General features: G+C 37.7%; 1 protein-coding gene across 1 annotated transcript in view; it reads left to right on the forward strand.

Annotated features, from left to right (window-relative positions):
* PPFIBP2 (PTPRF interacting protein, binding protein 2 (liprin beta 2)) overlaps positions 1–11,420 on the forward strand; it is a 47,262-nt gene that overhangs the window by 22,994 nt on the left and 12,848 nt on the right. The window contains 6 exon segments of the mRNA XM_010021788.1: positions 1,256–1,364; positions 4,563–4,624; positions 6,332–6,407; positions 9,747–9,844; positions 10,046–10,110; positions 10,844–10,904. Of these exon segments, the coding sequence (XP_010020090.1) occupies positions 1,256–1,364; positions 4,563–4,624; positions 6,332–6,407; positions 9,747–9,844; positions 10,046–10,110; positions 10,844–10,904 (471 nt within the window).

The following is an 11,420-nucleotide window of genomic DNA, read 5'->3' on the forward strand; positions in this document are numbered from 1 at the left end:
TTTGAGAGCTGACGGGAATGAGACATTAAAGGAAAAGACAGCATTTAAAAGAGCTATGAGATCAAATAGACCAGGGGAGCCAAATCCAAATCTGGTATTAAGACGTCTGCAGCTTTTGTCTTCCTGTTGCTCCAGTTTCTTAGATGAGAAATTGGAATATTTCCATGGCTGGATATAAAAAGCATATTAGTCGCTGGGAAGTGTAGGAGCCCTTCAGAGATGCAACAAGGCAGATTCTTCTATTCCATATGCAATTGCAGGCAGAGCTGCTTGCTTCCTGGTGAAAATCAGTCTGTGTATTAGAGTAAATCAGTCCATGTTTTTCCCTGTTGTTTGCTGTTTTGCTTTCTTTTAGTAATTTGAGTAACTGGTCACATAAGTGATTTATTCATTTGTCTGTTTCCTTGTTTTCTTTTTTTTTTTTATTTTCTTTTTGCAAGGAGGTTTGTTTGCTTTTGCTGGGGAATGTAGAAGGTTGATACAGAAAGGCTTGAAGACTGCTGAAGAAAATCTTAATTAAACTAACTTAGTAAAGTATGCTGTTGACAGTGTTTCTCATAGATGAAAAAGATTTGAAAGTCAGTGTATTTCAAGCTGGACAGTCACAGAATTATTCTCCCTCTGTATTGTTGAGGTCTTTAATGTGTGATATTCTATCCCACTCTAGTGGCAGCACAGATTACAGGAAGTGTAAATGAACCATTGGTATTTTGTGGTATATATGTTGTTTTCCAAGACACACTCTGCTTCTAGCCTATTTGCTGTAGTATCCGATGTGAAGAAGAAGAATTTTGTTACCCTGCTGAGAAGAGGGCTTAGCATTTGTAGATTCTATTATATTAATAAGTAGTGACTAGGATAAAAATGGATCATTCAAAAAATGCTTTGTTATCTTTTAGTGGTCTTCATGCAAAACTTGGGAGTTGCCTCATAAAAGTCATTATATCACCAGCACTGTAGCACTGAGAGCTTTCCGGAGTTCCTTTACCTGCATGACTCCTTGAAAATGTTACCTTTCTGTAAGTCTCTGTTCTGCAGGAGCTAATTGAATTGGAAAAAGTGAGCTTCTGTAAAAGGAATAGGATAGTTACACCATGAAATATGGACACTTGTTATAAAGTTTGTGAAGTGTCCTGAATCAGGAACGGGACATCAATCAAAGTGAAGTGTTATGCTTAGAACTCTTCTAGTTCATGGGAAAGAATCATACAGCATCGGTGACAGTGTTATTCTGAATTTGTTTACTCTCTTTCAGGCTGAGATAGCCCAACTTCAGGAACAATTAGCTCTTAAAGATGCAGAAATAGAACGCTTACAAAGTCAGCTATCCAGGACCTCATCACATAGCGAAGTGGCAGAAAGAGGTAAGAGGAGGGGAAATAAAATTAAAAATCCAAAACCTACTTTAACTTCACTTTGGTGGCCGCTTGGCTCAGTATTTCAAAGGAATGCAAGGAGATACAAGAATAGACTTACAGATTTTATTTTGGGAGGAAAAATGGTGCAAATATATTTTATCTTCTGGTAGAGGCCTTTAATGTGTGAAATTCCATCCCAGTCCAGAGGCAGCAATAAATTGCAATATGTATCCCAACAGCACTGAAACTTTTTCTGCTGGAATTTTGTTTGTCATTTTAAGAAAATTAGTGTAGTTTAGTGGGAATATATTTTTGTGCATAACTTCAAAATTTCTTTGAAAAGTCTTTACAGTTCCCATTTTTTAAGGAAAAAATACTGTCGCAGAAGTAGCTAAGCGTAATGTTTAAATGTCCAAACATCCTAAAACATAGTCATTGATTCATGTCTTTCCTTTCTTCAAGACTGTATATTATTTAGGCTCCCTCTCCCATGAAAGGTTGGACCAGATAGTATTTCAAGGTCCTTTCCAAGGGCTGTTCTATGACTTTATGATGTTGAAGGTTCTCATTTAAATCTGCACTGTTGGTACAGGTCAATGGCAAATCAGTTTGTTTAGCCTTTGGTCTGAACAGGTCATGTGAAATTGAACTTCAGTTCCTTGAAATATTGACTACCCGGAGCTTCTGTCAGTGGCTGGCTGTGAGCAATATGATATTAGTGACCTTTTCTTCTATAATCCTGCCACCTAGCCATCCAGGAATACTCGTGTGTAGTTTAGCGCAGTGCATCAGCTTAGCTGCACTAACTTCTCTGAAGGGGGTTAACTAATGCTTCCAAAGATGTGACTTTTCAGGTGCTGTGCTGTCCTTCTCTCAGGGCTTACCAAGAATGTCCTCACAGGAGTTAATGCCAATGTGTCTTTTCTAAAAGACTGTGTTTTGATTGTTGCTTATTCCAAAGAAGTGACTTAACACATACTTGGTGCTGATTTCACTCAGCTGCAGCACTTGTGCATGCAGAGAACTGCACGTCTAACTAGAAAATTACTTTGCCTAACAGCAGTGTTTTGTAGAGGAACTCTTCTATTAATAGCATTCTGCATTTTCTATGCGATTGCCAAATGATTTGTGATATTTCAAAGGCAAGAGGCTGGTATGGGAATAAATCAAGAGCTCAGCAACTTTAAACTTCTAGTAGTGTCTCTGTTCCTGTTCAGATTGAAGGTGGGTAAAACTGTCCTTGATTCTAGTGGGGGAAAAAAATCAAACCCTGTACAAATTCTTTAGGCTACATTTAAGAAAACAGCTTAGACTCTGTATGAATGGAAAGAATATGCAACAGTAATAATTCTTCTGGGGGAAAAAATAAAATGCTGAATTACCAGATTTTAAAGTGGTTGTATCAAGTGAAGTTGAAAAATAATGTCAATGTACTTGTAGTATGCTAGAATGCAAATTCTAATTAAATTGCAAAGTTTATCTAATATGTGCTTTTTCTGCATACTTTATTTGACTCTCACCATTTACCATCGTAGAGGAAGTTTATAGGAGAAGGCTAAAAGAAAAACGTAAGCCTTGCAATTCATTCTTGGCTTTATCTCACTGTTCCTTTCACACAAATCATAAGTCGGATGAATTCTGCACCAATAATTCAATGTTTGTTTAGATTTGGCTATCAAATTGTAATACACATGAGGCATTGCTTTCATTGCTTGTGGCAAGCAGACAGCTACTTGCCATGTTTAGTAAGATTTCATTTCAGAAAAAGTAGTTAGAGGTTCAAAAATCAGAAAGTTGGACTTCAAAGGGACTTTGTCAAGGTTAATAGAGCCAAAACTTAGCCTTTGCCTCTTTTAATTTGTATGTATGTACAATCCATATAATATCTGGAAAGATGGCTGAATAAAAATGTTACCATACTTGATGATGATATAAATATTGTAAGTAAAGTTTGCTTCAGTGTGCTTAAAAATACCTTGACAACAGTTCTTTTTGAAGTCTATTATTTATAAAGAGAAATTAGTAGGACTGTGATTTTTAATGGCTTTTTTAAAGTCTTCTAATTGCTTGCCTAGTACCTGCTGGCTTTAGTTTTTGGTTTGGCTGTGTCTGCGCATGTCTTGTGTTACTAAGTGTTCTCTTCTGCAAAGGAAATGTTTGCAAGATTAATTTACATGTTTTAAGACTTAATCATTAATAAGTGTGTATTTTTCACTATAAAATCGCTATAAAAAAAATCTGATAACAGTTTTTACAAATAGCTGAAGTGTGACATTGTATGTTCAACATCAAATCCTAAACCAGTTTTTTAAAGATGCTTTTTAGCAGTATTGGTTTTCTTTCTTCTCCCTGACTTTATGCCTGGCAAATCTGGTTTTTATTGTCTTTTGTGAAACAAGGGGGTCTGGTTTATGTCAAAGCATGAATTCCATGAGTGGCAGCTACAGTAGATACACTATTTCAGGTTCTATCTCCACCATTGACACTCGATTTAGTATAGGTTGGTACTGGAGGACTTGCTATGAATAGTGTGTAGAGAAGAAATGACATATTTAGTTCACAAAGTTAGGATGATTGTGATAATCTTACAAATTTTCAGAGAGTGTGTTTGAATTGATTTGACTGTAACAATCCTGAATAACCTCTCTTGTGACACTAAATTGTGAGGCAATTGAGAGCAATGCATTAGCTTTTGATGTAGATTTTAACTCAGTTATTCATACTGAAATGCTTTAAGAAAATTAAAAAAAAAATACAGATTTTCTTCATATCAAACTAGTTGTTGTTGGTTTTCATTTCCAAGCTTCATGAATATCCTTGAGCTACTTCTCATAAGATGGCAAATATTTTTCTCAGGATATAATTAATTTTCAATCATACTTTATTTGCTTAAATATATAACAGCAAACACTCATCTTTTGCAAAATAAGCTTCAGTGTTTCTTCCTTTTTTTTGTCATTACTTGACTTCAGTAAATACAAGATAATACTATATAGCCTTTTATAAGCAAAACCAGCATGTTTTCATTGTGCAGTGCTTTTAATAGGTCAGCTTTTGAAAAGCCCCAAGTTAAATGTAGTTTAATAGCCACTAACACGATTTGATTACTCACAAAAACATAAGGAGAGTATCAGAAAATATTTATTGTTTACATTAAATGTAGGAAGGATATTTTCCTTTATAACATTTTAAAAACATTTTTAGATCAAGAAGTTCAAAGGTTGAAGATAGGAATGGAATCGTTATTGGCTGCAAATGAAGAAAAGGTGAGAAAGTAATCCTTATTCTACATAATAAGACTGAAATTGTGGTTTTAAATCTCTGAAATGTTCTGAATAACCTTCTTTCTGTAAGTGTGGTGTTGCCCTGATTTTTGGATTATCCCATGAGATTGTGACAGAAGGTTGATTTTTAAACAGAAAGTGTGGCTGACCTTGCTAACCTGGCTGCAGAGCTTGGGAGGCTCATCACATTCCAGAAGTGAGTAGAAAGCCCAGACTGCAATGAGCAGAATCTCCTGGTCTCTGTTGTTAAAAAGATCGTTAAGGTTTGGTCATCTCTGGTACCTCTTCATCTTCCAACCTGATCTGAAATGTATTGATATCCTCAGTCTACATTACGATATTAAAAGAAAATCAAAGTGGTCTTTGAATCAGGCTCAAATTTTGGAAGGGACCTGAATTTAAAGAGACAAGAATAAAAAAAAAAAGATTACTAAAGGACATGAGACATGACATTAAACTTATTTAAATGGTAAATATGGTTTTTGTCTCATTACTTTTTGTCTCTATATGTTGACATCATCAAATAGACAATAACATGCATCCCTAAAAACTTCCTTTAGTAAGTGGGGAACCTGGACAAGGCAATGTTAATTCTGGAGAACATTAATGTGACTCATAGCAGCATTTAGTTCATAAAAAAAATCAAAAAGCCAAAATTTACATCTACAAAATAGAAGACGTGGCAGTGCAGCAGCTCAGTGGCAGCCGTTCACTTAAATACTTGCCAGCTTCCCCACAAGACTTATTTTTTCTAGTGCCCACTTCTCTGCTTCTGTGGCTTTCCTGAACCTTCTTGTGAAAACTTGGGTTTTCTTACTTGCTTGGGTTTGTGTTCAGTGCTTTGTTACCACAGCACTGGGCAAGATTGTCACACAGGACTGGTTTAGATCTGGGGTCAAAGAAACAAGATGAACTCTAGGAGTGCAAACTGCAAAACTGCACACTTTGTGGTGATAGCAAGAACTTCTCATCGGGGACACAGCATAGGATATAGAAATGAGAGATCTAATTAAATTATTATTACCCATCTCTGTGTTGCATCTGCAAAAGGCAAGCACCTTCCCTGCATACATGAACCAGGATGCTCTATACATAATAGGAAAGCGTTAGGTATTGGAGAGAGTGGAGTTGGATAAACGAAGCAGACATTCATGAGACCTCATTTCTTTTATTCTATACAAGTTTGGCTGCCCAAGTTCAAAAACAAGTGTTCAAAACGGGGATAGGTGTAGATGTCAGAATGCAGTACATGTCCTACAAGAGAAGACTGAAGAACGTGAATAGATCGCTTACTAAAACATAAACACAATTTACTTTACAATTACAGGTACCATGCTAGCAAAAAACCAAACACTGCTCACTTCAGGCCATTGAGGTTCAACTCCAGAATATTCCCTTGACTCTTAAAAGTGAAAGCAGATTTCCAAATTATGCTTCTCTAAATGCCTACTTTACTTGTAATGTCAAACTCCTCAGGTTTCCTTATATCCATAATTTCACGTAATCCAGCAAATATTATGTACAATGGCAACTAAAAGCTAAGAAACGTTCTTTATGAGGTATTTGAGAGGCTTGAGCCTGCTTTCTGGAAAATCAGGCCAAAATCACAGGAAGGAATGTGTAGGACAGTGTTTGTGCAGGTCAGAAATGTCAGATTTAAAGTGTGATTTTGTTTAACGCTTTTCACAGGACCGTCGAATAGAAGAGCTGACACTGTTGCTGAGCCAGTACAGGAGAGTCAAAGAGATAATGATTGCAGCTCACGGTAAAATGTCTTGTGAATAATTTCCTGATACCAGGTATTTTTAAAAATGCTATTTGTTGTTGTTTTCAATATATGTGTATAGTAATATTTATATATGTATTGTGTTGGAGTGCTGAGAGAGTAAGTATACAGTCTTTCAGATGGAGAAATAACCACAGCGTGTCTTGAGCAGGTTGGTGTATTACTGCCTGTAGCATGTGGAGATTTCCTTTTTGTTTCCTATGCTGTAGGCAGTACAAAACCAGAAATAGCATCTATAATATGTGGGAGATTTAGTTACAACATTACTATTAGGCAAGACTTCTATGGCTGACTCTTCTGCTCAGCTCTAAGTCATAACCTAAAATCTGTTCTACATCAGTTAATAGTAAATCCCTCCTTGGAGCCAAAATTTGGTGCTATATGTAATTTAAGATTAAGGTCATTAAGGATTCTGATTTGTAAGGAAGGATGACCGAGGAGTTTACTGCTCTGGTTGTACAGCTGTGTGAACTGCTCATCAGTTGGGTCTGAAGACTCTGGTTTAGCTCCTCATGTACCAAAGCAATCTGAAGTCAGCAACTGCTTTTCTTAAAATGCTTCGCTATATACTGCAGTGGGGCAGGAGCTTTGGTGGCAGAACTCCTACATCTGTGTAGTGGCGGCTGGGTGGACAACTGGGGCCATGGTTTTATCAGCTCCTTCATGCAGTCCTTTCCCTCCTCCCTGATGGGACTCCCGTCTCTTCCACAGTGCAGGCCTATGACATATGTCCTTCATGCTCAAAGCTTCCTAATTCCTTTTTCACTGCTTCTGTTTGCTATGCCTTGGTTGTACGTGGGTTGTAGAGGCCAGACCAAAAGGAATTATAGCAAAAAGGGTGAAAAGGAGGGCGAAAACAGCAGGACAGTAAGTGCAGACATAGAATTTGTTGACGCAAGGGCAGTTAGGAAAGTTCATTTAAATTAGCTAAAGGCATGAATTTACAGTATTCTTATTAAATTGCATTATAGTCCTCTCAGTCTATTATTAAAAATTAAAATTCAGTTTAATTTAAATGATTTAATCTGTGGGAGATGAATAAAGTACACAGATAAGTATATATATGGTGTTTCCTGTGATCTGTCATAAGTAACTGCTTTTTACAGTGTAAAATGGTATCAGGAGAATTTAGCAGATTGCAAACATCAATCTATTGAGTACATCCTGTATTTAGATTAACCATAGTTCAGTTCAGGAATGGCAGTAATGATTAATTATGAGCCAGCTACTGTTAATGACAAAGTTTTCCTTTTATGTTATGTTTTTTATATGGCTTTCATAAAAAGGAAGCCGATCTCAGGTGCAATTGGATACACAGGAGGACCTTCCACCCCCCTTTCAAAAAAGACCCAAAAGCTCCAATGAGTATAATAAGTTTTGTTGCGCTTTCTTTCCACTAAGAAAAATTCTGACAGCTGACTGGGAAAGTTCTGGTGTGCAGGAAACAACTGAAAACCCACAGTTGCTTTGGTGAACACAATATTATATATTTAACTTTAAAATCTGAGGAAAAATCTTTATCCCATTTCTCAGTTTTGCTGCAGGAAGTGGAGTGGGTTTTAGGACAATCTTATTTTAAGTTGCCCCTTTAGTTTGTAGTTTTCGGTACTAAATTTATTCTGGGAAGCCTTCAGACAGGACAGTTTTGTTCAACGTACATCATCACATTAACAAACACACTATTTTCAGGTCTTGTACGGCAGAATGGACACTTGTATTTAACACACAAGAACAGGGAACGAGAGTCAGGTAAATCTCTCTCTGAATGTTCTTTTTAAAGAGAAAGTCTCTCACTTGAAAGTGTTCTGAAAGGAAATCCAAAGGTGTGATTGTAGCTTTTGGAGACGTCATGATGCTAACCCCCAAGATAACTGCACCACTGTTACCCTGAGAGTAAGTGCTCTCAGCAGAAAACCCAAGTAACTTCATGGGACGTGGTTTTGGAGGACACTTGTGTGCATGAGCAAAGAGCAAGCCATGGTGCTCTGGATTATCGAGTTGGTACTGCAGGGAGTATGATGGTGTTAATGTACCTGTGTAGGTACTAGAGTGTGTGTGAGACTGTCCACACTGAGGTGCATACTGTCATGGCTACAATATCATCACAGCCCAAATGAGGTTGTTATCTGACAACTGCTTGAGGGAGTCTTGTATTCAGGGTGCCAAGAAATATCTCCCTTGGTTATTTTTTTATTATTATTATTTCTAGAGGTGTATTTTAAAGGTTCCTTTTGATGTGTAATCTCTGCCTAAAACCTTTGGTAGATACAGAGGGTTGAAATCTTTTGTCTCTGATAACTGTTTCAAATAATTATTTGGGATTAAAATAGGGTGGCTGCTTGAAACAGCCACAGAAAGTTGAGCAAAATATGAAGAAGTTACCCTGAACTTGACTATAGGTTGCTCTCCTGCGTACCAGCAACCATGGTGTAAGTTTCACTCCGTATCCTGGAGGGCCAGTGGTCAGTAGGGGGTTTGTTGCCAGTCTTCTTAGCCGAACAGCCTGATATCCAAGCTGATCTCTAATGAGCTTTCAAAAGCCCTAATGAGTTTTCAAGTGATCTCTCTTCTAATAGTGCCAAGGCTTAACCATAAGATTTGGTGGTTATTTGAAACTGCCTAGACCTGCTGCACCTCTATCATATAAATTAGGAATTATTAATGGGCGTAAGGGTCAGTCTAAATTCCTCCATCGTGGCATAGGATTCCTTCCACATCCTGTTTGCAACCCTGTGCATGGGAGATCTCCAGAAAAAAATTCTTACCCAAAATACTCCAAAACCTTGCTGAGCACTGAATATTCAGAACCTGATTTACCGTTGCAGCTTTGCCAATTTAGGAATTAAAGTCCTACTAAATAATGAATTCGGAGTATTTCAGTGTCTGTTTTGATCTGGGATATCCGGAAAAACCCGAGGCATGTTCATCCTTGAACTGAGCATGGGGCACTGCGTTATGGTACAGACATGCACACTACCTATAAAGCAATACACTGTGACTAAGAAAACGGTACCAACTTGAACTTGCCTCAGAACATCAAACTGTGTATTAGTGGTTCAGAAGCTGCCTCACAAGCAGCTCAGCTACTCACAGCAGAACACATCATATGACTAGAAGTGGCACATTTGTTGCTCTAACGTAAATCAGCTTGCTTGTAAGTCAGGGGTGGGGAGTGGAGAGGCTGGAAAACTACAAGCATCAGGTGAAGGCTGAAGGGGAATTGAGAGACTGAAGTGTTTAGACTGTCTGATATGGTCCTAAATGTTATTTTTTGGCCTGTTTTTCTCCCTTTCTACTTTTCATCTTTAATGCTGGCAGGCTCTTCTGTCTCTGGGGGCAGTGAAGAGGAACTTGAGACAACTTTAAGGAAGTGGAATCTTTTGACTAATCCTCAAGGAGAATTATTGAAAACAGAGGTACTTAGTAAAGATGTTTTAGAAGCAAGTTTTTTATATGTATGATTTGTTTGTATTGGTTTCTCTGTGGTAGCTGAAGTAATGTAGCAATGTGGGTTTAGCCTCGGCTGAATTCTTGTATATATTCTTGGTATAGGCATGATAGATCTAGAATCCAGCACTAGAGTTACAGGCTTTAATCTCTTGTTTTATTTTACATAGGCCTCTTCAGGAGAATTGTCACCAGCTGTGCTCTCTCCGTCGCCTCACAAAGCCATGGAAATCAGGCAAGATCTTTGGTTTTTGTGTTTCATGTGGATTGTCCTAAATCTGCATTATTTAATCTGTTTAAGTGCTGGTACGTTGTCTTCCCTGTTCTTGGCTTTGCAAGAACTTTTGGGTAGTTGTGAAAGCAGGGTTTTCCATGGGAGTTTGTGATACTTAATTGTATAAGGTCTGAATTGCAGGAATAAATAAGCACTTTTATATATCAGAAGATACTTGTATTGTAGTACTTAAACCAGTATCTTTTATTCTGATTTAAAGTGGAAGCGTTCCAGTATCTTCAACTAATTTAACCTCTCCCCCAGAAGAATCTCTGGAAATCATCAGTAGGTAAGAATGAGTAACTTTAACATGCAGCCAGAATTTTTTCCATGTATTTCTGCCCTTTTCCAGTTTCAAACCCCCTCAGTGTTGCACACTGTTCACAGAGTTACTCCTGTCTGTCCTCTGTTAAGAGCCTCTAAAAAGTCACCTGTAGATAAAAGGTTTAAAACTGCACATTGTGTCCTGTTGCCTTTCTCTGCTGATCGAAGGATGTCTTGTTGCTGTTTCTGACTTTGTCTATCGCAGTTCCCAATAACATGTGTTTTAGGCTAAAAATGTGACAATGAATCTCCTTTATTACATTACACGTGGACATGCGATGTGTACGGCTGTTGTAAGTTACAGCTGGGGCATATGCCAACATCCTGTGTCGTACCAACTGCTGCTCTTTTTGCATGTTGTTGTTTTAAGGGCTCCCCAGAAAAAAAAGTCAAGTAGTTTGGAAGACCTGCAGAGCGAAGCCCTGGAAAAGGTTGGTTGATTTGCAGTCACAATTTCTGGTGTTTATAATCGTTACTAAAAGGTAAAGGTCAAGTATCAGTATTGGTTTTGTCTCACGTATAGGAGCCCTAACCACCACCGACACTGTATGTGGGGGGAGGGAAAAGCCCGCATGATAGAACAGTTCAGGTTCCTTTTTGGTTTTACCCCATTGCCAAGCTTAGAATAAACAACGGAGCTGACACACCATACATACACATCCTCAAATCCAGCTTTTCCCTGAAGGAAAAGGCAAATATTTAAGAGAAATACAGGAAATAATGTCAGTGAGGAGTCGTTTGGTTGGACTGCAGTAGTATTTTGTTTATAGGTAAGAGTTTTTAAAATAATTGCAACTTCCAAATAGTTAAACGTGTTAAGGCAACAAATCCTGAAAGGATTTTAAAGATTGGGACTGGGTATTTCCACACAGGATTCCTTTTTGAGTGTTTGCATGTAAATATGGAGTATCATTCCTTAACTCAGACTTCTGATACAAATGGCATTC

This window comes from Nestor notabilis, unplaced genomic scaffold (genome assembly GCF_000696875.1).
Source record: "Nestor notabilis isolate BGI_N333 unplaced genomic scaffold, ASM69687v1 scaffold6919, whole genome shotgun sequence".
Lineage (NCBI taxonomy): Eukaryota > Metazoa > Chordata > Aves > Psittaciformes > Psittacidae > Nestor > Nestor notabilis.